At 38.3% G+C, this 27,421-nt stretch overlaps 2 protein-coding genes across 3 annotated transcripts; one reads left to right on the top strand and one right to left on the bottom strand.

Moving 5' to 3' along the window:
* Positions 1 to 491: 491 nt before the first annotated feature.
* On the top strand, positions 492 to 11,446 carry LOC111567925 (dynein axonemal assembly factor 8). Its single transcript, XM_023269303.3, has 27 exons — positions 492 to 642; positions 764 to 868; positions 963 to 1,091; positions 1,181 to 1,300; positions 1,394 to 1,496; positions 3,110 to 3,236; positions 3,310 to 3,567; positions 3,650 to 3,785; positions 3,855 to 4,034; positions 4,110 to 4,244; positions 4,333 to 4,524; positions 4,610 to 4,717; positions 4,818 to 4,956; positions 5,080 to 5,371; positions 5,775 to 5,857; positions 6,020 to 6,174; positions 7,858 to 7,984; positions 8,103 to 8,204; positions 8,269 to 8,433; positions 8,536 to 8,838; positions 8,934 to 9,206; positions 9,314 to 9,408; positions 9,505 to 9,595; positions 9,883 to 10,097; positions 10,166 to 10,251; positions 10,341 to 10,404; positions 11,117 to 11,446. Exons 1-27 carry the CDS (start codon positions 556 to 558, stop codon positions 11,183 to 11,185), a joined length of 3,939 nt encoding a protein of 1,312 aa, XP_023125071.3. The 5' UTR covers positions 492 to 555; the 3' UTR covers positions 11,186 to 11,446.
* On the bottom strand, positions 11,440 to 26,898 carry unkl (unk like zinc finger). 2 transcript variants are annotated; one of them, XM_023269299.3, is made up of 16 exons: positions 26,765 to 26,898; positions 25,898 to 26,107; positions 23,833 to 24,009; positions 23,104 to 23,237; positions 22,838 to 22,973; positions 22,642 to 22,759; positions 21,693 to 21,777; positions 21,089 to 21,255; positions 20,448 to 20,636; positions 19,548 to 19,598; positions 19,259 to 19,436; positions 19,080 to 19,169; positions 18,738 to 18,974; positions 18,082 to 18,269; positions 17,718 to 17,975; positions 11,440 to 17,539 (listed from the first exon to the last, which is right to left on the bottom strand). In XM_023269299.3, exons 1-16 carry the CDS (start codon positions 26,827 to 26,829, stop codon positions 17,384 to 17,386), a joined length of 2,439 nt encoding a protein of 812 aa, XP_023125067.1. In that variant the 5' UTR covers positions 26,830 to 26,898; the 3' UTR covers positions 11,440 to 17,383. The 2 variants fall into 2 exon arrangements, with proteins under 2 accessions (XP_023125067.1, XP_023125068.1); XM_023269300.3 differs by lacking the exon at positions 20,448 to 20,636.
* Positions 26,899 to 27,421: the final 523 nt, after the last annotated feature.

Here is a 27,421-nt window from a genome sequence, read left to right as displayed (position 1 = left end):
CTGGTTTGGCAGCTTCCAGAGCCTCCGACAGGAGGTCACTGCAGTGGTGAGGACGGCAGAAAAGATCATCAGGACTTCTCCTCCATCCATCCTGGATGATGTGCAAAAACGCAGTTAACATTATCAGAGACTCTACACACCCCACCATGGACTGTTCTGCCTGCTCTCCTCTGGGAAGAGGTTCTGCAGCATCAGAACTCTGCTGAACACCTGATTACTTAAAAAAAATTACATTGTATAGATTGCATATAGTGCGATATTTACACACATATTACATACAGTAAAGTGGCTATTCTATTCTATTCTATTCTATTCTATTCTATTCTATTCTATTCTATTCTATTCTATTCTATTCTATTCTATTCTATTCTATTCTATTCTCTATCATTGGTCAAGCGTCGCGATATTTCCGGGGGCCCCTGAACGCAACTCCGTTGACGAAGCACACGTGACCTGAAGTTTCTCGTTGCCGAGGTAACCAAGAAGCGTCAAGTCCTTAAGTGCGGCCGGTAAAGTTACTAAAACTATTTTATCTCGCTCGTAGACGACTTTGAAATGGATCCAAACCGTTCTTCGTGTTGTAATTCAATTCTAGAGAAAGTTAAACCACATTTACCGACGATAGACTTTGATTTTTCAACGGTAAGATGTGTTTTCTTTCTTCCTAAAATCTGTCAATATGCTAACTGACGAGAACATGATGAAAAGTTGCGCAGCTTTGTTTCAGAATTACACCGGATAATGTGTCTTCTTAATGTTGCAGTGCCAGAAAGACGAGGTAGTGACAGTATATCAGAGACCAGCTGGTCTTTCCCTGAAGGTCCCTGAAGACTTTAATAATCTTTCAGTAGATGATGCTGAACTAGAGGTTAATGAATTATGGCTTCCTAAGTGTTAGAAAAGTTGTGAACCCCATGCAAACATAACTGAGACTCACTGATGTTGATGTGTTTAACACGCAGGAGCTTTTAAAAGCACAGATCTCCTCAGAAGAGATTCACAGACAGTTAGATGATGATAATGATAATGGAAATGTGGAAAACAACTCTGCAGCACAGCAGAGTACAGGACCCTCTGATGCTGATGATGAGGTGGGTTATATTGATCTGCAGCCTCTGTCCTGGTGAGAGTAAAGCACTACAGAGCCACTTACACAACAATTCTTCTTTCACAATTAAAGGCAGGCGCTTATGCGACCAGCTTTGTGGTGTCGAATAACAAAGCCAAGCCGGATGCCTCTTTTAAACCAAACGTAGGCAGCACAAAATCCAAAGAGGGTTTACCTGTTCTCTCATTTGCAGTAAGTTTGGAAAAATGAGACATAATCTCAAACATTATAGCTGATCCAGATAAATATTTTATTCTGTTTTTTGTTATGCACCCATTTGTTCAGAGGCTTGACCAGTGGGATTTGGATGCTGTCCTCCAAAATTTAAAAGCGTCCAGAGTGTCTCTGCAAGAACATGCCCCAGTGGAACCTGTGAGAAGACGTGAAGGTAAGTAATTGTTAGATACAGCGGTTGGCTGATATATAAATCGGCATATGGTATGCACCAGCTTGAATATTTGCATTATTTTTTTTACATAACATAGTGCATGCATGGAGCAATTCACAGATATACACTACCATTCAAAAGTTTGCGGTCACTTAGAAATGTCCTTTTTTTTTTTTTTTAAAGAAAAGCAGTTTTTCTTCCAATGAAGATAAAATTAAATTTATCAGAAATACAGTCTACACCAGGGGTGTCAAACACACGGCCCGTGGGCCAAAAACGGCCCGCCAGAGGGTCCAGTCCGGCCCACGGGATGACTTTGCAAAGTGTAAAATTTACAGAGGTGAAAATGAATACTTCCTGTGAAAATATTTAAAGACATTGAACATTGTGCAACATAATGTGAGTCAGCAGCTTCAGTACAACAGAATTTGGTTTGGTTGAACCCTATTGTTGATGCACTGCCACAACTTTTATGCATTTTTTATGTATAAAAGCAGGAAGATAACTTAACCGTCATCCTGAATAGTTCCCACTTTAGTTTGTGTGGTGTGGTGTGTCAGGATAACTACACAGAAGTGGAAATGAATGGGATTTTAAAATAATTTCTAGCTCTTGACAAGTTGTAAAATGCTATATTGTTCAGTTCCAGCAACTGAATGTTTTGTGCTTTTGTAGATACACTGTGATCTGTAAGTCGTGATACACAAATGATAAACTGAGGCTTAATATTGTTGAAATTTCACTTATTTGTCTTAAGAAATTTCAGGTTGTTCATGTTTTGTTTTGTAAAAAGATAGTTCATTAAATGTGAACATTGTCAGAATGTAATTTTTTGCACTAAAACAAAGGGAAAAATTTGGAGTTGTCGTTATTTATCGGTAATTATGTTATGATTTTACTGGTCCGGCCCACTTGAGATCAAATTGGGCTGAATGTGGCCCCTGAACTAAAATGAGTTTGACACTCCCACTCCAGACATTGTTAATGTGGTAAATGACTATTCTAGCTGGAAATGGCTGATTTTTAATGGAATATCTACATAGGGGTACAGAGGAACATTTCCAGTAACCATCACTCCTGTGTTCTAATGCTACATTGTGTTAGCTAATGGTGTTGAAAGGCTAATTGATGGTTAGAAAACCCTTGTGCAATTATGTTAGCATATGATTAAAAGTGTGAGTTTTCATTGAAAGCATGAAATTGCCTGAGTGACCCCAAATTTTTGAACGGTAGCGTCTTTTTTCTACTAGAATGGGTAGGACTCCATTGTTTCTAATATTTTCTGCACCACATGCAGCAGAGTACATCACAGCAGTGTGTGGAGTAAAATGATGTTTTTACAGTAAGCTGCTAGCTAGTTGTTGATATAAATTTCTAGAAAGCTAATAAACAATTACCGCATTATTTCTCCGTTTGAATATGACTCTAACGTGTATAAAGAGTATCAGCAGATATTAATATCAGATTTTTTAAGCCCTAAAGCCAGTAAAAACACACTATTGGTTGCACTCTAGTAAACATAACACATTTTGCTGTAGCTATAAGGATCAATAAAGAACGTATAAATAGAAAATTGAGAATTTACACAAAAAATTTGCAATCTTGTGTCGCAGTTCCAACCCGATGTTCGTTTATAAATGGTGACAACAGACGCTCCCAGGAGGACATAATGGAAAGACTCACTGCTCTCTGTATGAAACAGTCTGTGTCAGAACCTGTAAAAAATCCAGGCTGCATCAGGTAAGCCACATGCATGCTGAAGATTTGGGACCAAAACTGTAAGATAATAACAACAATCACATGTTTCTTGCAGACAAAATAGCATCTGGGACAAATTGCTAGAAAAGATGTCAACACAGCTCAACAGCCACGCGGAACGTCCTACTGTTTATATGGACTTGCGTTGCCCTGATCCCTCAATAAAACCAGTGAGAACATCCCCAGATCTTTCGTTAGAGCCCCAGTCAGCAACCAACACTCAACAAGATGAACAATGTCCATCTGTGCACTCCAGGAAATCAAACAGGGAAACTGATCAGCAAAGTTTAATTAAAGAACCAAAGCAGCAGAGGTATGAATTTCTCTGTATTCATTTGCAAATTATTAACAAAAAAACCCCCAAAACATCTGAACCATGATAATGTATCTGTTAGTGATCAACACAGACTGGAGACATTTCAACACGAGCAGAAGCAGGAAATTCTAAAACTACTGGAGAAACATCGCCCAATCAAATCTGTGCATCAGAAGCAGCCGGCTGCTGAGAAAACTGATGTTCTTTTTGACATTGTAAGTCTCACAGAATGAAAAATAGTATCACAGCGCATTTGCCTGCACTCATTCTAACTTGTTTTTCAGGAAGCGTCTCAGTTAGAGTCAGTCAGCTCACTCCCAGCAGGTATTGAAAGTAAAGGCCGCATGCTGCTCATTATCAACCTCTCCAGTCCTGGTATGGTTGCAGCTCATGGAAAAAGGAAGCATCCAGCTGCAACCAAGTCCCACATCTACAACACTTTAGTGGCTTGGCTTCTGTCTTTGGTTAGTGGCCTCTCTCTCCCAATGCATGGTTCACCATGAGGCCACTTATTAATGTTTTTTTTTTTTTTTATTCAGGCTGGTCCAGATCAATGCCACGATGAAGACCAAGCAAATGCCCCATTCTGGGTTGCAGGACTTCAGCAGCTGTGGACAGAAGATGGACTAACTTTGCAAGTTTTAGCCGTGGCTCGTCGTTGTTATAAACCAAGGGTGAAGAGAGAAAAATCCGCAAAAACGCACACACAAAAAAGCAACATTTCTCATGTGCTTGCAGATGTTATTTTTGACTGTTTTCTAGAAAAGGGACGTAGACATCCACGCACCTTTCTATCACCACGTCAGCAAGTTCCTGTCTGAAACCTCCCTCACCGTAATCGCCAGCTGGCTACCTCGGCTCCAACACATGCTGGACCAGCAAGCCTACACCTCACCCATCCACCTGCCTCCGTCCTGTTTGAGCAGTTTTATCTCCACCACCTCCAACAAAAATGTAGGGAGAGTGAGCTTTCATAAATTTTGAAGCGCTTAGATGAGTTTTGCTAACCGGATTTTGTTTCCCCGGCTTTTAATTTCAGGTAATAGACAGAACATTTGGTCTCAGTCCAGGGTTTTACTGGCAGACTGTGGAAACTCAGGATCACATCTGTAAGGGGAGGGAAACCTCACAAGAGCAGCACATAGAAGTGAGCATGTTGCCCTTGAAGACTCTTTTTAAACAGCTATCTCTTCATAATCACGGAATTGCAGCAGGAACTGACTGATTTCTCTTGGTTTTGATCAAAGGTATCGGTTGTCCTGGGCTGCAGTGGTTTCTTTCAACACCCTCTCATAACTCACCACACCCTCCAGCTGGTGCTCGAATTAGGACTGGACGTGTGTGGTCTGCGACTCCTTTATCCACCACAGACGCTCCTGAGCGATGGTAGGATATAACAAATGCCATCTGTTCTTAAAATGACTCTACTTGGCTCATTGGTCAGGGGTCCATCACGGCCTGGATGTGTGTTGCCGCTGGATAAAAATGCTCCTCTTAACTTCTTCACAGGTGGTGTAACAGTTAACCAGAGAGCCGATGAGCCAAATCAGCCTGTCCTTGCCTTCGCAGTTCGGGGTCCTTATGCCCACTCTTTGTTGAAGGATTTCATTCATGCTTCAGAACCTATGCTGCTAAAAAAGATAGAAAAACCGTCTGTCAAGCCTCTGCACAACAGAAATGAAGAACCTCGACTTGTCTGCTCTCCTCAGTTGGTCGCCCAAGTTCACCGTGAGCTCTGCTTGTGGTTTTCAGGAAGACTTGAGGGAGGCGGCGTACAAAATCACAACCAGCACGTAAACAGGTTTGATGTCAAAATCCGACAATAGAAAAAATTTTTCAAGGGACAGATCTTGTTAAAAAAAAAAAAAAAAAAAAAAAAATCATGAGACCTTTTTGATCAAATCTGGGATGGATTTATCCAAAACTGATGGTGGGTGCCCTCAACATGATTAGCTAGCAGTAGAGATGGGATTTATGGCTGTTGAGGAGCCGTTCTTTTTCAAAGAGCCGTTCAAAAGACTGGCTCATTGTTATATTCATTTATTTTTCAGAAGTAGACCAGGGGTAACTCATTTTTATCAAGGAAACAAACACTGGTAGCCAAGAAAAGCAGCACATACCACAGAATACTTCCCTTTGTTACACTAATATGCTGGGTTTTTGTCTTTTTTTTTGGTCTTTGTCACTGTCTGTTGTCTTTGTAGCGTTGTGCCTTTGGATGATAGATTTGAAGGCATCCCATCTAATCTGAGTAGACCACCTTCTTTTCTGTGCGCTACGACTAAAGGTACAGTAACTCGAGGGGGCAGGGGAAACTGGCTGGTGTCCACATTTAATTCTCAGCTTTACCATCCTCAGGGAAATTGCTTGTTTGCAGAAAGCAGTAAAAAAAATTCACTTGAGTGGAGCTAGTAATCCTTCCCTTCCCTTCCCTTCCCTTTCTGGATAGCTGATTTGCTCCTCGTGGTGTCACCTGTTGTGCCTCCACGTTGCTACGGCCAAGTGTTGGCTGGATGTGAACGCAGAGGCTTCAGCCTCAGGGGGCTGCAGAGGCTGCAGCTGCACAACAGTGAAGCTGCTATTCTGGGACTCAGCAACCTCCAGGTAGAGTTAAAGACACTCAGTCAGAGGGCAGTGTGTAAATCCTTAGGAAAGAGTTGTTCCATCTGAAATCATCAGGGACCTTCTGCTTGACCATCTCTGATTAACTTGAAACTTTTTTGTTACGAACTATGGATATTTAAAAGGGCATTTGTGAAATTTAAAGTCAGAACATGTTCTATATTTTTAGTTCTTCAAAATAGCCACCCTTTGTTTTGATCACTGCTTTGCACACCCTTAGCATTCTCTCGATGAGCTTCATGAGGTAGTCACAATGAAATTTAAGGCTAGAAACTACTAAAAACAACAGCCTAAAATTCTCTGTGTTATTTCTCAACATGCTATTGATTCAGAATCTGCAGTATTTAACAGGTAGAACAAATAGTCTCTGATTATGGCTGAATTCCCGAACTATGTTCTACTTGGATGAGGTTATCTACCAATATTTGTGTTTTTGTGGTACAACTTATCATACCTACATAATCAGGAATCATTTAGGGGAAAAAAAAAAACTAGTTTAAAAAGGTTTTTTATGACCAAGTATTTTATATTCAAAAGCATTCTATAGGTTTTGTTTTGTGTTATTGTGATGTGCAGCTACACATGGTTCAGAAAATCTCAGTAGTTGATTTCTTCATTATCAGAGTTTTTGTTAATGTGTACTCAACAAGAGGACTTTTGCTTTATTTTATCCCACATTTTTTTCAGCTCATCAATAGTCAGAGACTAATACTATTGCAGATGCTGAATCAAATGCATGTTGAGAAGTAACAGTAAAATCTTCAGGTTTTTATCTTATAGTTCCTGAGATATTGTCAATATTGTCATCAAAACAGAACTTCAAGCTTCAGTACTAGGAAAACATGCTCCAAGTGGGTTAACAGGCAAAATTTTAAAAAGAATATCAGAAAGTCTTTGATATAACAAGTTAAAATTTTTTACCAATATCTTTCCAAATATCCATATTTTATGCTATACAAATTTTAGGTAAATCAGAGATGCTCAAGGAGAAATTGTTTTAAAAATAAGATGATTTGAGATGGAATGAACTAAAATCTAGAAGTTACTATTTTTTTTGTTAATATGTATTAAGAATATATGTTATAGAATTAGTTTTGTTACTGTTTGGACAAATAGGGGTGCAGATCAAAATTTGAGAAATGACAATTACAGTATATCATACTATGATCTTAATGCATACACTACTGTTCAAAAGTTTGGGGTCACCCAGACAATTTCATAATTTCCATGAAAACACACACTTTTATTCATGTGCTGACATAATTGCACAAGGGTTTTCTAATCATCAATTAGCCTTTCAACACCATTAGCTAACACAATGTAGCATTAGAACACAGGAGTGATGGTTGCTGGAAATGTTCCTCTGTACCCCTATGGAAATATTCCATTAAAAATCAGCTGTTTCCAGCTAGAATAGTCATTTACCACATTAACAATGTCTAGACTGTATTTCTGATTAATTAAAAAAAAAAAAAAAAAAACTGCTTTTCTTTCAAAAATATGGACATTTCTAAGTGACCCCAAACTTTTGAACGGCAATGTATTTACAAGAAATGCATTCAGATAGTAAATTTTTGTTGCCTTTTTATAACCTTGGGCCAGTTTTCCTTTTACCTTTTGATTTTTTATTATAGTCTTAAAGCCTTTCTATATATATTTTCTTAGGCAAGTGTGTTCTGCAGTCCAACTACTGCAACTTTGGATCAGCAGGAGCTGAAGCTGCCTTCTCACTGTCTGGTTCTACTCCTGAGAAAAGAAAATGCATTGCGCCACAGTGTTGGTCTCCCATCAGGTCTCACAATCAATCTTAAATTATAGCTAAAGCATAATTAATCTCTATGAATAATATGTGTAATCAATAAACCTGTGCTTTTTTTTTCACTTCAAATGACCTTTTCCAACTGTTTCAGCCCTAATGAGAGGGTTTAAAGCTGAAAAGCTGCCGAGCTGCTTCCACTCCAGCTTGTGTTTCCACACTGTCCCCTACAGCAGTAACCTGTTGCACATCTTAGGTAAGCACAGGACTAATTCTCTATCTGCTGCTCTTTGCGTGTTTTACATAAGTTTTCTTTTCAGTTAGGTGTATGTGGGCAGTGCCAGATCCCTCCAGTGTGATTCTATCCCGTCAGAAGTGTTCATGCAGTTCTGACATGGAGCAGGTGGTGATTTTGACCCTGTGTGGGAAGGACATGAGTCAAGGCCTGAACCTCCTACACAGAGTGCTGATAGAAGAGTCGAAAGGTGGGTGAAGTTTCCTGGGTTTTAGAATTGAAAGTAGCAAAAAAGACAATTGCTTCGGAGTTTAATGAATGAGCCAATTAGTAAAGGCCTTTTTAATTCTAGGTGATGACCAGCATGCTGGATTTGAGCTGCTGGGCCTGAAGTGGCTTCCTGTGTTGACTCGACTTCAGGCCCAGGAGCTGAGTCCTTATGAAGTGGGAGAGGCGCTCTGCTACGACAGCGTGGACACTCTGATGTCATATCCTGCTCTCGTGTGCGCTCTCAGAAGGTGTGATGCTTTTGCGTCACTGAGGAAACTGCTTCCGCACAACTGCTCTAACAACCTGAGCGTCCTGATGTCACCTACACCTGAAGCGGCCCTCAGACAAGCCTCCCTCTTCTTCTTCAAGCATGAAATGATTCCTGGTAAGTTTATCTTCTTCTCTTCTCTTCTCTTGATGGATGTTAGTGACATCCACTTGTTGTGAGGGATGCTTTAGAGGAGCTAACTTTAGGTTTAGATCCACAGATGCTGCTCACTGTGGGCGTCTTCAAACCAAGAGTGTGGAATCACACTCTGGCTCAGATACTCCAGCAAAGCGGCCTCATGTTGGTGGGCCTGCGGGTAGTGAACCCAGACAAAAGTCATGCTACTCCTCTACCGCCTTCAGAAAATGTGCAGCACCTGTGCTCTGGCCCTTCAGTGGCTCTTTGCCTTCAAGGGGAAAAAGCTGTGAAAAGGCTGCTGGACGTGCTGCGCCAGGAGGACTCATCCACATGGATGACCTGCTATGGTGCGACCTACTTCTAGCATCTGTGACCAGTGTCCCTAACTACATACTGGTGCATATTCAGGATCAGGAGAGCTGCATGCTGTTAAAAATGCCATCCACTCTTACAGGATCAAGATCATATCAAGAAGCACTTAAGGATGTGAAGAGTCTTTTCCCAGAGGGCCTCTGCTGCACTGAGACCAGCACAATGAGACAGGAGCAGGTACGCATGTCAGACACAGGACTGACAAGACTTCAAAGCTGCGCTATTTTGGGAACTTGGTTTGTAATCTGATAAAAGAGTTCCTTTTTTTTTCAGATACTCAGCTTGTGTTCAGACGCTTTAGCCTCCGTGGAGCGAGAACAGAGATGTATGCTGACCCATGTGGCCCAGGAAAGTCTGTCTGGAGGTGTGGATTTCCTTTTTGTTGTGTTTTCATAAGCAGGTATTCTATGTGCAGATCATTTCTGTGTAAAAGCACAGCTTGGAGCAGCCACTCGTAATTATAGGAATCTCAGTGTCTTATGGTTAAGTATTCTTTTAAGACCAAATGGGCTCCTTTGAAATTATTTAATCATTTATTAGGTTTTGGCAAGAAATCTACTGAAGGATGTTGAAATGCACCTAGGTTCCAGGTGACCTTTGTAAATTGTACACAAAACAAATGTCCTGTTTTGCTTGTTTACTGGGTACCAGCGTCCCTGAGACACAGATCCCTCTGGCAGACAACCTGTCTGCTCATACCCTTGAATGCGCCACAACACAGCCCAGTGTACCCCCAGCTGGAGATGGTGGAGCAGCTGCTAAGGGCAGGCTGCCATCTGGTGGCAGGGAGAATGAGCAAACTGGACCAGGAGCAGAAGGAACATATCGCAGAGACACTCGCGGTGTCATCTAGTGGAAGAGAGAAGGTGAGGAGTGTGGTTTTGTTGCTTTAGAGCATGAAGACAGCGCAATCAGCTGATTTTCTCTTCAACAGATGGAGCATTTTGACAGGGCCCCTTGTCTCATCATGGCTCTTCAAGGGGAAAAGATTGTCGCTGGGTTACGCCTGATTCTTGAAAGGTACAGAAACAGACAAATGTAATATGCAGGTATGTTTATGCATGACAATAACTTTTCTCTTTTTCGTTTGCCATTCACTGTCACTATAGCATTTGCAAGGAGAGGTCAGACCTAGAGAAGGTGGTGATGATCTACCCAGAAAGTGAAAAAGAGGTAAAAGAGCATAGACATACATACAGAACTGCTTATTTGTAACCCTTACATGTATAAGCGAGTCAAAAATGACCCGGTGAGGTCGTTTTCTTGCAATATCTTTGTAAAGAAAAGTTTTTATCATTTCATTTTCCAGCTATTCCTCAAAAAACATGTTTTTGATATCACTCCATTTATAATTTTAAGTTGCCTTTGATACTTTTAAAGCAATTCTAATATTTATATTACTACCCCAAGCTCTTTATCACTGATAATATCATACAAGATGTGATGTAGTGAAGAAACTTGGAGGGATGAGCAGAAACAGCTGGAGGAAAAGAGTGGAAAAATGTCAACCAAATGCATGTTGACATTCTTCTATGCTGTTCTGTGTAATGTTCCTCTTCTTCAACAATCAAAATGTTCAAAATACGTTATAAAGTGAAAAATAAACATACTTCAAACATGAAATCATTCTTGTGTGGACCAAAATATAATACAAACAATAATACAAATTATTGTTAACCAAAACAACAAAGAAACAACCAAAACAAAAAACATTGATTCTTATAGGGGTCATTTTTGACCCACTTCTGGAAGTGTAGGGTCCAATCACTTGTGCATCTAAGGGTTAATATAGATACACAAAATATAAACTATCCACAGCTGTTTACCTGAATTCTGTTTGGATTAGTTGTATCAATACATTTTTTCATGTTGTATTGTCCTCTAGGCCACACAGCTGATGTTCTACCTATTTGATGCTACGTCTCCTGAGACCTGTGACACTACTTTGCCATAAATGTTCAAACGAGTGCACATGTACAAGCACATTTTCCAAACATTAAGCAACATCTGACTTCTCATAATATATCTGCTTCAAACTAAATGAATAAATAAAATCACTGATAGAAAAGACTTGTATCAGACATTGTTCAAAGCCACTGTCAAGCAATAAATATATATTTTCCCCTCAAAACAACGCTATGCCTTCTCTGCCCTCAGGCACAAACTCCTATACTGTGACTTGTGTTTGAGACAAAAAGTATTCACACGTTTCAGATGAAAAATTATTTTAATTCTCAAGATGATAAAAATAATTTTGTGAACTCTGTAAACCATTGCATAACTGTAGTGTAACAATTTAACAAGTGTTAACAAACTAGTAATACACTACAGTAAATATGCCATACACAATCCTCAATGTAGAAAAGAAACATCTAGTATTCTAAGACTTGCACCTGTTTTTGTGTTCACAACACAAAAATATCAATATACCAACAGAATAAGTTCTACAATTATCAGTATAGAATTTACTACATATCCATACAGCTTGTCACAAAATAATGGACATATTTTTTAATCTATAAATAATGTCTAAACCCACTGACATTAAGTAAATAAATCCATGAAATGCAGTTTCCTCAGATTTAACACATTCTCTATCAAATCACTGTTTCACCCTGAGAAAAATACATTTTCTTTATATTTTCTCATTATGCTGACAAATAGAAACTTGAAAACTTGCATTTGTTTTAGTTCTAATAAATTTTATTGAATAGCAGTTCACAACTAGATGCTACATAATAATCAATTAACTGCGCTCCATAATATCCAGTGACCTATTCATTGAATATCTAATTTAGAACAATACATTCAATATTTCAGGGCTTCAATGTTAAAATAGCATTTCTACTGAAATTTTCTAAAGTACATGGAACAACTGGTTCCACATTCAGATCATTTACTTTTGACTTTATACTAGTATTTTTTTACTTAATTTGAACAGCTCCATACATCATAGTCATATACATGTACAAGATTGCATAAATCTTCTGGCTCCATTTTCATAATATTAAAAACAAAGAAGACACAACAACTAACAATAATGCAAAATAGATTAAACTATTCCAATGCAGAGCATAATGATACAACTATTACAGTTCATTTACAAGATTCTTCCTATTTGGTGCTTTTCCTTACAAACTTTTTTGTTTCACTTTTTTGGTGCCAAATGACTAATTGAATCCAAAATTGTGTATTCAGTGGTTCGGTATTGCTGTGTTGTCTTGAATTGCATGGCAAATACAGACTCAGAGAGATGATTATCAGTCAGTTAAAACCTTTGCTTCACACTGTCAAACTGGTGAAGCAGATCTCGTTAGTCTTTTTCCTTTCGGCTAAAGTGGCCTGAATGCACAGGACATTTAGCATCACATTATGGTCCACAAAAATATTGTAAGGCACTAGAATTTTGATTCTAATTAAACATGTTCTATTTTGTTTTTCAATCAATCCACATTACATAATTGTTAAAAGGCACAGATGTATTTGAAAGTGTAATTGGTCCATTAAGAGATAAAATCGAACAAATCTGAAGAAATGTAAAGAAACGTAAGCTGTGCTTACCGAGTGAATGCTTTTTTTGAATTTCTTTTTTAGAAAACTTGAATTGGGGAAAAGTAGACCTCTAGAGAGGGCAACAACAAATTGCCCAAACAGCTCAGTTGTGATTATGTCTGTATCTGCCATTGATGCTTCACAATCGTCATCTGTCCCTGTAATAACAAAAACTAATTTGGACCACGGCTTTTAAGAAATACAAAACAGAGTCAGATAAAAAGAAAGCACCTTACAGTCACTGTAGGCCTATCATAACAGTATAGAATGCATACCTATCGATTTCCAAACTGATTTAGATTACGTAGTTAAGCAAAATCAACAAACAAAACTGACTTCAAAACAGTACTGTAGTGAAGTTTATATGGCCACTTCAGAAGCATAAATGTCATTCAACTTTGACATTCCTTCACTGTAGACAACAATTAAACTGACACTGAATCCTCGCTTAAGGTCAGCATGTGCGAGCCAGTATTGCACAATCTGCCATAAACGCCAATGTATACTTAACACAAAATTAAATGTACAAATGCACAATTTGTAAGGATCTGACCCATGCATTTCTGATCATATTTAGATAGAAAAAGATGCCGTTAATTACTGTTAATGAACATTATCTATTTAAGGTACTAGGTGATTTACTTTTGTAAAATCAATGTATGGTTTTTTTAATTGTTTTTTTTTTTTTTTTTTTTAAACTGAAGTGAAACAAATGATGAAATGTAGTAGAAAAGAAATAACAATACAGGTCTTTGGTAAAACTGCAAAAAATGGGCCTAAGTCCATTACTGTTGTAAGCAAAAGCCATTGGCATAGTCCTGTTGTTGACTCAGTTAGAGGATTTATGTCCTACTGAATGAAATATTAAAGCAAAAATCCATCCAAAAACAGAATTCTTGCCACTAATAATGCTGGATTTTGTCTCAGTTTCATGTTATCTTGGTGCTCTGACCTGTCATTTATAGCTTTGGGTCAGACTGGGCCGCATTCACAACTACAGGCTGATCTGTCCAATACTTGAGCAATTACTCGAATTCTGTTCAAGGGTAAATTTTCCCTTTACAATACATATTTGGACAGCTACTAGAACACCACTTTGGTTCGGTTTTAGATATTCACACTAGACATCATTAATTTAGTTGGTTTCACAGGCAAAACAAAAAAAGACCAAAGGACCCTGTGAATTAGCTGCACCGTACACTGCTATCCAGTGTATGGGGGAAAGAAAGTCAACAAAAACACATTTAACTTCAATTAATTAAAAAAAGGGACAATCTACAGTAGTACAGGCCCATGACATCATTCCAAATGATTTACAAAAGTACTGAAACTTTGACTCAAATTGATTTACAAGTGAACAATTCAATCAAAAAAGATTAAGTCAAGTTAGATGCAGAAGACAGATTATTTCATAGTTTCTGAAATCTGAGCTGTGGATGCACAACAACATTCAAACATCTAAATGGATAACAACAAACTACATTAATACCTTTTCCAGTAGCAGCGAAGCTTGCAGAAGTTATTTAGCCTTAACTACACTAAAGTAAGTCAATACAAATATTCTGGCAGTGTGACACAGTGCGAACATTTTTTTTCGTATTTTTTTGTAGTTGGTTAATATATCGCATAACATGCAATACCAGAAGTGTTTAGCCTGCCTTTTATGCTGTAATATAATCATGAAAATGCTAAAATACCATAACCTTTTCTTGATATTTTTCCTCTGAGTTGCTTAATTGTCATTTGTGAGAATGTAAACAATCATTTTCCCATACTTATAAGTAGCAAAAAGTGTACCTGGAGATAAATGATTTCTACTGAATTTAAAGCAAGAATAAAAAGATTTTTTTTTTTTTTTAACACAGTAGAAGGTCATTTCAATTAGAGGAACCTAAGCACAAACCCTATGCAAAAATCCAACCTACAAGTTGTCCATGGAATTCTTCATTCACTGCAGAATTAGTACAATACAAGAAACTGAAGTTACTCAACTGCTGACAAAGCATTTTGTACGTTGCGATACAAATTCATGTGTCCTATGTTTGCATACTCCCCAACGTTAAAGTGTAAAACCTAATTTCAAAGACTGAAGCTGCACCAAAAGAGCACCACAACCAAGGAATGAGTGGGTGGGCGGGCTGTCGGAGGGGAGCAGGGAGGTTCGTTTCTATGGGTGAAGTCAGGACACAGGCACTGACAATGTTCGTCTTCAATTATGTTCAGCAGAAATACTTAATGGGATTTGGCCAAATACCCTGGCATATACTCATATATACACATATAGTCATACACATGTCAATGCTTCTGCAAAGTTAAATACAAATTCTGCAGAAACCTGTGCACAAGCTTCAACTACTTGTGTTTGCTCTGACGATTCTACACATAACCTTTTCGACTAAGGCAAGGCACTTTAGAGTTAGAGGCCGATATGTTCTAGACAAGGTCAAGAGGCTAGATTCCTACAAAAATCACCATTTCAGGCTTATAGCAAATACAATACATGCTTCTCTAATGGATAGGCTATATAAACTTCTACAAAACAAAACTAACTGATTGAATAACAGCCTTAACATGTAGCATGTGCCTTACTGATATTACAGCTGCTGGTTATGCCTAAAATGCCATTTAAATTTGCACTTATTTGATTGAAATTTTATAAATCTAACTATGAAAGTAGAAACTATTAGGTACTTTTCTATGAAATCTTAATATGTAGAACCATGCCATGATTTAACAATAGGAAACATGAAATATTAAAATATGTTTCACAGTACACACAAAAGCTTCAGACATTAGCTTATGTAGAAAAGAAATGTATAAATCAAAAAAAAAAAAGACACAAAAGAATACCTACAAAGCAGCTTTAAGCAAATTTCTCTACACCCTTTAATAAAGTCCCAGGTCAACAAAGTGCTTTTAATAAGAAATTAAACTTCTTCAGAAAACTGGTCAAAATAATGATGCTTGACTGGTTGAATTTAAAAATTGTCCATGAAAATTGATTTGGGGTTTAACAGCAAAAACTTGGCTTTATTTAAAGAGGAACACTGTTTTGATGTTTCCTTGTTAAGTCCGATTTAGAGGCAGCATGAATACCTTCATGAAACATTTAACAAATCTGAGTATTAAGTTTCTACTTTTACACAGCACTTGACCCAAACCTTTTCATGAAGTGCTCACTCAGAGTTGAATTCAAGAATAAAACACCTACTCATTTAGCAGAGCACACAGCCTCTCAATGCTGTGGTGCTTTCTGGTACAATGAAGCTGATAAATAACCTATTTCACACTTGTCAGTTTTAGAGGCTCCACTCTCTGTGAAATGGTGTCAGCGCTCACTTTTCCCTTCTTCAGCTCCACACTAATTAGGCTAAAACAAATACATGACTCCTGAATTCAATATTAGTCACTTTCAGGTGCATTGATGTCTGATTTCTTGATTTGCTCCCAAAGAATTCTCTTGATTTAGACGTATTCCTCTTTAATTAAAGAAAAATCTGTTTTGAGTTTTGCCCATTTTATGTTGAACATCGTCAGATTCTTTTGTGTGTGAACTCATGATTTCCCGGCAGTATGTTTTCAGTATTTACACAGTGACTTCCTCACATGTGAGGTCCTAATGCTTATAGCTCTAGCAGTTGTCTGAAAATATCACTATAACAGTGTCTTTGTCTACGTGTTATTATGTAGGACTGTTTTAATCCACAAAAGCAGAAATCTGAATAACTATTTTCTGCGATAAAGATCAGTAGGCTACAAGCAAGCACTCTTTACTATTGTATTAATAAATGCTTTTATCAGACTGCAAGAATTCTCTAGAGTATATTACAAACATTGGAGGATATTTTTTTAAAAACTGATATATGAATTCCATTTTACAACAGAATACTACAATTACAGTAAAAGGGAGGTACATTTTCTCTCTTCATTATGTAACAGATTCACCAAAACATATTGTCAACTTTATACACATTTCTACAGGATTTTCTAAGAAGTTAAGGGTTGAAATGCCGTCAATTTGCTCCGGGGCAATACTAAATGCATCAAGTAGATAAGATGTTGCCTTAGGAGATCAGAGATTTAGCCAAACTAATGTAAAAGAGGAGTGGAGTATTTTATAGTCGATAAAGGGCAGAAATATCAGTTCACACTCTATGTGTACTGAACTTGTAACCAAGTTTGTTTGTTTTTTAACCTATAAATTTGCATTTACCATAAGAGCAACACGTCTAAAGGTTAAGGAAAAGCATGACTGCATTCTGTGCTTAGCCAAAATGTAAAAAATCTAAACATGATGTATCACGACTGAAGATTTGAGAGTTACAAGTGAATTCAATATTCTAAACCAAGTGCAAGGCCTTTAGTACAAAAAGCAATCTGGTTGACATAATGTGGACATAAAATGAGCAAAAGCTAGAATGACTGAATCCCCTGTATGCAATATGATTCATAATACTATTTGTTTTGTCAGTCAAACATCATTTTGTCCTAAAGTAATTCAATCACTGTACGAAACAGACATTGCTGTTTAGAAAATGTAATATCTATTAGTAGTTTTTCAAAGGGCTAATCTTTAAATAGTACCTTGAGTAATTGTACATCACCACTTCAATATTTTTGCTCTACAGTAGGGACATTCTGTTTTACTAGGTGCACAGTTCTCACATAGTACATAATGTTGGCAAGGCTGCAGAACAATGCAACGATCATGCTTTTGGCAAACTATACATTTCTTTGACTGAAGCTGATATATTACCTGTTGGGGGAAGAAAAGAACGGGTATCAGCTGCAACTTCCGAAAATACAGTTCATGCAGACTTTTCAAATACGCATGCTTGAAGACAAACATGAATCTGAATGATAGTCTGATAAACTGTTTTGAAACTATGCAGATGCTACAAGTGAAATGCTGTGTGTGGTCTAGGCTTTCTTACCCCATCTATAACGTCTAGGTCATTACGCAGCTGACTCTGGATGGAGTGAAGCTTTGACAAAGGGAGCTGCTCCAGCTCTCCATAGCTACGTAGAAGAGGTGTTCCAGGGGTGCGACAAAGCACATCAAAGTCCCCCTGGAGCTCTTTCAGCTTGCGCTCTGTTTCTTCCCACTTCTGTTCTGCCAGCTGCCGCTCTGCCTCAGCAGTCTTTGCTTGTTCCTTTGCTTCGTGAGCGTCTTTCTGGCAAGCTTCACACGCCTAGAACAAAAGGTGAGTGTCCTAATGAAAAACGATCTATGAAAAGGGAAACCATTCTGATACACTGGAGCACGTATCATGGTGGGAGTAAACTTAAATCACTGACTTGTTTGACCTGATGCCAGGCCTCCTCCCATTGTTTGATCTTCCTCTTGGCCTCATCCAGTTCTCTAAAAAGGCGGGCCAGATCAGCACTGCTGGTTGTAGAGGTTAGGCTGCTGAAAACTGGAGATGGACTTGGTGAAAAGCTGCCACTTACAAAGTCCCAAATGTTGCCAGCTCCTCCATTCAATCCTGTGAGTGATGCGTTAAAAAAAATAGATCGAACACAAAGGTAAATCGTTAGTTGTAGCTCTGTGTGGAAATTTTAGATTCTGTGAAGTGCAGTTTTACTTAGAGCTGTCTAAAAGAATAAAATCCTAAACCGTTTTTAAACCAGTGGTTTAGATTTGAGAAGTTCTTTGTTACACTAGGCTTCTATTAGCCATACTTCTAAGCATAACAAGTGCTGCTTTCAAATCCTACTCCTTTTACATTTGATATTTACGACGTCTGGTTTATTCTCACATTACTGCATTTTTTTTCCCTAAGCAATGTCTGGCGCAAGAATTTCCTTTGGGATTAATGAAGTTCTATTTCATCTGATTTATACATTTAAGTAAAGTTGAGGGAAGTGGTTGATACTTAGGTAAAGTAAAATGCACTGTGATGCAAACACTTTCAAACTCAACTGGAGCAAAATATCTGATGTTATCAGCTTACCCAGAGAGTTCTGGGAAGAGGAGGTGGGTGTTCCCAGTAGGCCATGCTCTTGCTTTGCCAACATGTTTGAAGGTTGATTTTGCTGAGATACCGCCCCCGACAGTAGAGACTGCGACAGAGACTGGGAGAGGGAACTTAGCGGGGAGGTGGAGAGGGATGAGGAGGAATTGAAAGAGGACGATCGTGCCAGGGAGCCAGGAATGTTAACAGGAGCAGATCCACCTAGCACCCTTTGACCTAAGGAACAAAACACGCAGTTGGGAGTTTTAAAAACACACAAATAATGATGAAACCATTTGTGACAAACAAGTCAAAGTGCTTAAACAAACTAGATGTCCTTACTTGCCAGCCCTACACTGTTATCTTGCTCCTCTAACTCCTTATCAAGAGATGCAACATTAATGTCACTAAAGTTGAGGTCCAGTGCAGATCCTGATGGAAAATAAAATAACTCTGACTCACATTTGACAACAAAATACAGAGTGGTAGCTGACAATTCGACCTGTTTTACATGCACTTACCGATGACAGACTCCACTGTGTTGCTCCCTGGATAGAAAGGAGTGGCTTTTGCATTCATTGTTGATAAGGTGGTGGGTGAAGAACTATCTGAGCCAATACTAGAGGCCAAGCTTGACGTTATACTGGAGGTAAAGCTTGATGCCAAAGGGTTCACCGCAGAGAATACAGTATTTTGTGTCTAAACGGAAAGCACAGTCATTTAATTCGCAACGCTGTTAATTGCAGGTTTTCTAATGAAATAAATGTATTATGTAATATCATCAAGTTCTTACAATGTTTCAACACAAACCTGCTTTTCTTGGTCCATCAATTTTTGATCCACCTGCCCTTTGTTCTTGATCTACAAATGATCAAACAACACAGAAACAGCAAATTTCAGTGACAAAATTTTTACATAGACAGGTAATATGAAGCAAAAGCTATTATCATTATTATACAGAGTTATGTGGCTGACTCTGGAGCAGCAATAAATACTGCTAATTTCTAGGAGCTCTTGTTATTGTGATGATTTATGTCTTAACTACCAACTGAACGGCATCCAATCAGTATCAAAGCTGTGTAAACTGATCATGTGACTGCGTCTTGTAGCTCTAGGAATGATTGTGGTACATACTGAATGAGTAAGAGTCACATTTTACTCTGAGTGGGTGGCATTCTCCTGTAATTACAACACTAGAAAGCAGTTAAATCAACTTTGGTGGAATTTTTACCGTGGGACTACAAATACTCCTGGCTGTGTAATCAGGTGAGAAAATATTTTGAAGTCAGCCTCACTAAAACGACCGTGCCACTCGGATACAGGAAATGCTACACTGATTACAAATATTTCCACAACAGTTTGAAAAAATTTGACATTTTTGAAAAAAAGACAATCTCCCACATGGAAACTACTTAATGCTAGTGACAATGACTATATTGATTATATTTCAGACATACTGTACCTGCAGAATTAAACATGCTAAATCTGCACTATTTTACCAACATTATAACAGCACATGAAATGACCTACAAACTGTGAAATTCATGACAAAATGGCTCAGAGTGCTCAAATTAAAATGACATGACAAACAATGACTGAGAGATAAATAAACAGTGACTCAAAATAAATGCCAGTGACACACTGAATGTAAGGCCCTCATATATCTATGTGTTTCACTCTTCCTAAAGCTGAACAGAACAGTCTGTGTACCTGATCTTCACGTTCAAAGCCCGGAGCTTTAGGATAGTTAGACGTCAGAGATGAGACACTGGATGTGGTGGACTCTGAACATAAACTACTGTTAGTTAAGGATTTGGGCCTGCTGATGGATCCCACTGGGGATAACAAACTGTTGCTTCCTGAGCTTGGCGTTACAGTTGAGCTATTAGAACATGAAACCTGAGAAGGAGAAGTGCACATGATCTTAATACAATGATGATCCAAAAATAACAAAATACATGAAACCATCATCCTGGAAGGACTATTAAACTGAGGAATCAATTCAAATTCAGAGCATAAAACAATAAGTAAGAACTAGCTGTTTTTACTGAATTATCCTCTTAAATACTGTTTTCAATGAAAACTTGCTACTGTCCTTTCAGAACAATGTAATAATGAAATGTAAAAATGCAAAAGAAAACAGTAATAATGACAAATGTATGAAAACATACAAAAAAGTGAAAGCATGGTAAACAACATGTCAATAAGTAAATAACTGATCACCATCAGCTGAATTGCAATTTAAGTGGCACCAGTGAGCATCCACAAAATTTGAATAGCTCTTGTAATCAAACACTTGTATTGAGGTGATTTTTCTAAATTTCCTAATGAAGGACCGAGAAACAGCTTACACTTCCTACTTGTCCGTTGCTACTGGTTGCGCTGGTGGTGGAGTTTCCTCCACTGTTCCACTCAGTGACTGGACACTCTGAATACTGCTGAGAGCCCAGCTGAGACTGTGAACTCGACTGTATCGCTGTTAGCAGTGAGCTCATGGTCTCTTCTGTTGATGGAATTCCTGAAAGGTTTCAAATTAATATTAAGATTTTATACAATGTGTAAACAACCAAATTGTCATTAACAGTAACATTCCCTACAACAATGTTTGATTCAAACAGAACCTGCTGGCAGGTTTGACAAACACATGATTTTTGTTAGTTTTTTTTCCACTCACCAAAATTTCACCATTTATCATAGCAAGAAGCTGTGAAAATAATTTTCACTTTTCCAAGAATCCTTAAACAAATCATGTGACTTAGTGACTTTTCTGAGAAACACAACCAAACTTACAACTAAAATCAAGATATTTTAACAAAGTCCCTTTATTCTACAAGTCTAACCTAAAAATTGCCCGAAAAAAAATAACTGTATGGGGTTCAGAGGGCTCAAAAAATGTTTGTAATTGTCTATTGTAGTATTTTATAAATGACAGTATTAAGACAATCTTCCACTTACTTTCTACATGTGCAAATGCACAAAACGGTCCTCTGGGACAGTATCCAGTTTGTCGCATATCATTGCATTTGGTAGATTTGTAGATCTTGGAGAAAGAAAAACAAACCAGAACCCAATGAGATACAATACAGTGTCATCATCAAAACCATTATTCATTACTACAAGTATGTAAGGGTTCATTCCTAAACTGAGTGACATAAATTGACCATGACTGTAATATTTCTGAGCCATGCCATAATTATTCAGCCCTTACTTAATTGTGTTGCTTTTTAAGTTGCTTACTAAGATGAACTAGATGTCTCAAAAGCTACATGAAGAAATTATTCAATGGCTCCAAAACATGAGTCGTTTGGGGGGGGGGGGGAGGGGGGGGGGGGGGGGTAATTTCCAAAACACTTCAAGTTACAAAAAACAAACAAACAAACAAACAAAAACAATTCAGCAATATACACTGCAAACCTTGCAGAATCAAATTTCTCTCAGGGGAAGAATTTAGAAACAGAATGTGATGTCTTCAGTGTGTAAATTAAAGTTTGCTGATCACTGGACTTTCCAGCAACACAACCATCTCAAGTCAACCAAAATCAACCACAGCTGGTTTGAGATATTGTTCCTGGAATGTTCTTAAGTGACCACTTCAATCTCTGTATTTGAATCCCACTGAAATCTGCACAGAAACTAAATATTACAGAATCAAAATTCCTTCTGGGAAACAACCAGAAATGTTCACTGACAGGCATAAAGGTAAAAGAACAATTACAATAAATACTGACTGTGGGAAGCAAATAATAAACTCAACATTATGTTTAGTTTTTTAAATCACTTAATCGTATTATCAGACTTCTTTTCCTGACTTTTCACCAAGACTTTAGTATATGTTTTCACTCTAATGTCGACAATGTCTTGCACTGTAAGAGAATGTGATGGTAACTCAACACATGTCACTCACCTCTGGGTGAAACTGCTGTTCAGTGCGAGAGTGACAATACTGGCAACTGTCGCCACCGTCACACTTTGAGGGCTCGCCCCATTCATCACCATGTTTCACATTAGGGCAAGGAGTTGATCTGCATGCAGAGTCAAACCCTTTAACACTTTGCATTTACATAGCTTAATATTTAAACTTATGCTGAATCATAGCTCACCTATACTTGAATTTTCGTGGATTTCGCCTTCGATCTCTACTGTTGTGGTAGTGGGGGCAAGCATAGCCCTGTCTGCATAGTCTTGGGGGCTTAGTACACTGATCTGTTTTATAATTGGCTAAAACAAAGTTGGTATCTGCCAAGAGACAATAAGTTTTAGTATCATCTTTTCATCATTGTGCAGAAAAATTACAAGTTTGTTCCTTAATAACTGAATGAATTAAACAATGAATGTGATTATCACTATTTAAGTAGGGGTTGCTCACCTTGCCACCGGGGGTCTTCTGTCAGAGTTTTCTCGATCATAGCTTGACTGGCTAGTACACCAGGCTGCAAATCAGGAATACCTTCCCCAGATGCCAGTTGTCCATTTTGGAGGGCCTCTTGTGCTTGGATCTCTCTGTGAATAAAAATTTAATTAGTATTTCTTGTTCTTTAAAAAGCAAAAAAGGGGAAAAATTTGAACTTAACAGTTTTGGAAACAGTTAAAGAGTGTGAAGAAAAAAAATCTCTTTCTACCAAATATTTTTTATCTCAAAAAGTGCTTTTACTGGACTACTTGAAACACTGGATTTTAGTTACAAACTAGTGCAACAGCATGAGCATAACATTTATACATACATCTTGAAATGCTATCAAAATGCAACTAAGCTTAAAAAAATGCGATGTATTATGTACACATGGACTCGTCAATCTAAAACTTAACACAAGCAATCCACTGCATCATCTGGTATCAGCTAACCTCACTCACTGTTTAAAGTCAACAAAACATGTTCATCTGGTATTAGGTGTTTATTATCTTTTTCAGAAATGCATTGAGCCAAGCTCTGAAAGCTACAGTCCAAACTAAACAGTAAGTTCACACCCATATAATACAGCTTTTCTGTTTTGTAGGGGTTTAATGTATGTCTAGATTGGCTGATTTGTTTGGTGCATTGTGAAGCATTGAGAAAAAAGCAGGGATAAGAGAGGCCACTATTTGCTTTGCATGTCACCTGATATCATAGACTGGAGGTCGGAGATCATGTGGCCCGTGAGCAAAAGCACAGTGGAGGCCATTCTTCACACAATGCCCTCGAGCGTCTGTCTCATGGATACAAGTGCCAGTCTTGTAATATCGTAGATGGTACTTGCGCTCTGTGTCACCAGTGGTTCGGTGTAAATAAGGGCAGCTAAGGAAACGAGGATACAATGTTAAAATATTTCATCAGGTGATTCAAATACAATCTTTTAATATAAATGACTTGGTATGGCAGTAAAGTGACACACAAACAGCCCAAACCACAAATCTGTCCAAAATATATAAATATAGCACAAACATGATATATTTTTTTAACTGTATTGTCCTTCTCTGTGTGTAAAATGCAACTCTAGAGTGCAAGTTAAGGCTGCATGTTTGAGATGAAATTATTATCCAAGTATGAAACAAGTGAGCACTGCACTGACATTTAAAATATGGCCCAAACAACCAATTATAAATCTACAAAGTTAAAACATTTTAATACAAGCAGGATCTTTAAAAGTTACACACATTTTTACAACTAAGACTGAGGAATACGATTCTACTAAGAATGCAGAGCTGACACACCGGCAGTGCCTCAAGAAATGTACAGCCAATAAGCCTCTTGAATAAACCCAATTTTCCTTTCTTGAGCAGCAACAGTTGCTATAGCAACACATAAGGTCACACAAAAATAGCTTCCATTAGCAGAGGAGGAATTGTGAGGATTGCAGTTCTTCATTTTCCATTTGTTTAATAAATTTCTATTTCTTTTTATGCATCTGTCTGGCTCTCAGTTAAATGGTCCACCATTTTTAATTCCCTGACACAGCGAGAGGCTGCTTTCTGTATATACTACCTGCTGAAAATTAAATGTGAATGCCATTGTCACCCCTTTTGAGAATTCTCATATCTAGTTACTATGCTACCAGACAGTTCAGCCAACACTTAAAAGTTTATGTATTCTAAACCCACAGGCCTTCAACAAAATGTGTATAAATTGTTTTCCTCTATGACAACCCTGGACCAAATATCCAATGCAGGACACTATGAGAATCAAACATTAGAAAATATGAAGCTTGAGACAAAAATGTCAGTGTATCAAATAATACAGCCATCATTGAAAATAACAGAAGCAGCACTAAAAATAATACTGGAGAGCAGAGCAATGTATCTCGAAGACAAAGAGATGCAATACAAAGGACGAAAACAATCTGAAATGTTACATCTGGTACGTACGCTACATAAAATGCAAGAAAAACAAAGAGGCAATGTGAAAAATGGCTCTGGCACTTCTGTGCTGGCAACACCTGTAATAACATCACACTAGCAAATTAATAAATGGTGCTCATTCAGCAACTACCAATCAAATCACATGTTATTGTGTAAATAAATAAATAGCAAAATAACAGAATCATTTGATGCACTCCTAATCTGCAGTGAGAATAGACAAATTTCCCCATGTATCTTTAGAGCACACGCACAATAACATTCCTTTCATGGCAGCCATATACAAAACATGTGGCTCCAGCTTTAAATTGTCTTTTAAGGCAAGACTGGTGATTTATAGGTGTACTGAGGTGCACATATGCCATTAAGAAGAAAGGTAGTTTGTCCTACACACTTGTATTTTTGTGGCCACAGAAAGCTGGTGAAATTAAGAGAAAAGTTTTAATAATAAATCATCGCAACAGAACAGTTCGATAGCAGTACTTTCTTGGAAAAGTGAAAAGTGTTGCAGCTTTGCAAAGTTTGCTTTAGTCATTGCAAAAGTCACTCTATGAAGTGATGCAGTGCAGCTTTAACAAAGAAAGCAGACTTTTGACTATGCAATTCTGCCCAATGAGGTTAAACGACAGTATAAAGTTATTTAAAGGCAGCTCAGGGAGAACATAAACAGAAGCAAGCACTAATTAAATGTCTTTCACTCATTTTTGGGTTCCATAAAGCTACAATGATCCCAAACATGTCACCAAAACATCTGTCATTTGTCAGCAGCTGTATCATCAAAACACTGCCATGAGGTTGCAGGAAAGCACTGACTGAAAACGGGGACTTACTCATCTCCATCCGGGCAAATGCCTGTGGTCTCGTCGTATTTCGTGCAGTACACGTCTGGGCTGTAGTTAAAAGTTCCGTCTCTTCTCCTGATGGGTCGCCTTCGTCGCTGGTTGAGAAAATGCCAATGAAAGCACGTAAAGGGTCTGTGCTGCGTACACTTGTGCTGGAGGAACAACGGGCACTGCTCTGTCCTGAACTCCTTCAAGTATCTGAAACAGCGAGAGAGAGAGAAACAAAACAAATTAACGTCATGAAACGGGTTTTAAACGCTAAGCATTAACAAGTGAGTCCAAAACAAACAAAAAGTTTACTGAGGCGTCGTGTTTCGCTACTCCTGCAGCAGCCTGCTATATATTTTGGGTCACCAACGTTAGCTCACTATTCTGCTAGCATACTACGCTCGTTTTTAGACGTAGCGCCGCTACAAAGATCCGGAGCGTACGACTATATATGTGCGTAGTAAGAGGGAACTCAAAATAAGGCCGAGCTATTTACAAGCGGACTGGTTAGCGAGTTCCTGGCTAATCATTTAGCAGACCAAGATGACGGTGTAACATTCAAAATATAATTCAAAACCGTCCGCTAACTATGTGAAACAACTGCAAACGAGCCCGACAGCGGCTACTTCGCCAGTTAAGTGATTTAAGATGTGCGTGTTTCCTGCATAAGCGCTGATGTCGTTAGCGTGCCTGTCGCTGTTTGCTATGTAACGTTAGGTAGTCACAAAGCCAGGAAAAGCACCATGTTTTTAACGCACACACAACAGTTAAGGAATGCCACAAATGCGAACGCGCGAAAGGTGCGAGTGCAAACGGCGTTTTCGGCAACGGGCGAATTCGCCGTTTCTTCGCAGCAGCTTTACTCACGTATAGTGGGTAGGTTTCTCGGTTTGAGGAGACGCATTGGCCGCCGTTTTCGAAACCGACGGCATTTTCAGTCAAAACAATGAATTGCGCATGCGCCGGGATCTGTTGCTCGCGTGCATGCACGTCCGCCCGCAAGCCTGCGCGCTGCGAACACCAACACAGAAGCACGGGGGCGCCCCTGTGCTCAGGTCAGCTGTAAGACAGTCACATTCAGTTATTAGGAGGAAAATGCGACCGTTTCTGAAAGTTTGAGCAACTACAGTAAACAAGAAGAAAAACATTTTTGAAATAATCAAACCTGATGAGTCTATCAAACACAAAATGTCCTGAAGACACTTTTTTGACAACCACAGTACCGGCCAAACAGTATAATACAACGTTTGCATTTTGTAGGGGTTTTGACAAATTCTGTCAGGAATGCAATTCTGTCAGAAAAATACCAATTTACAGTTTTGTGATCTTTTGTTTTTTCCTAAAATATTTATATTTAAGAATGTGACTCTGTTTTTAAAGTTGTAATTGATCAGATTTCAGTGATCAAATTCGCGATTTTCATCAAAAAGATATCGTTTACTAAGTTTTCACAATTTCATAAAGTTTCATTGTCCATAAAGAGACAATTTACAGTTGAATAACGGCCTTGTCTTAGATATGATA

This window comes from Amphiprion ocellaris, chromosome 19 (genome assembly GCF_022539595.1).
Source record: "Amphiprion ocellaris isolate individual 3 ecotype Okinawa chromosome 19, ASM2253959v1, whole genome shotgun sequence".
Taxonomy (NCBI): Eukaryota; Metazoa; Chordata; class Actinopteri; family Pomacentridae; genus Amphiprion; species Amphiprion ocellaris.
Note: the sequence above shows the minus strand (reverse complement) of the source record. Positions and strands in the feature narration are given on the sequence as shown.

Coding starts and splice junctions, on each gene's coding strand:
- unkl (XM_023269299.3), bottom strand. CDS start 26,829: ATGCCGTCGGTTTCGAAAACGGCGGCCAATGCGTCTCCTCAAACCGAG. Junction 26,108..26,764: donor GAGAAACCTACCCACTATAC/GTGAGTAAAGCT, acceptor TCGCTGTTTCAG/ATACTTGAAGGAGTTCAGGA. Junction 22,760..22,837: donor CCACGAAAATTCAAGTATAG/GTGAGCTATGAT, acceptor CTCTGCATGCAG/ATCAACTCCTTGCCCTAATG.
- LOC111567925 (XM_023269303.3), top strand. CDS start 556: ATGGATCCAAACCGTTCTTCGTGTTGTAATTCAATTCTAGAGAAAGTT. Junction 4,718..4,817: donor CACAAGAGCAGCACATAGAA/GTGAGCATGTTG, acceptor TTTTGATCAAAG/GTATCGGTTGTCCTGGGCTG. Junction 7,985..8,102: donor CAGTGTTGGTCTCCCATCAG/GTCTCACAATCA, acceptor CAACTGTTTCAG/CCCTAATGAGAGGGTTTAAA.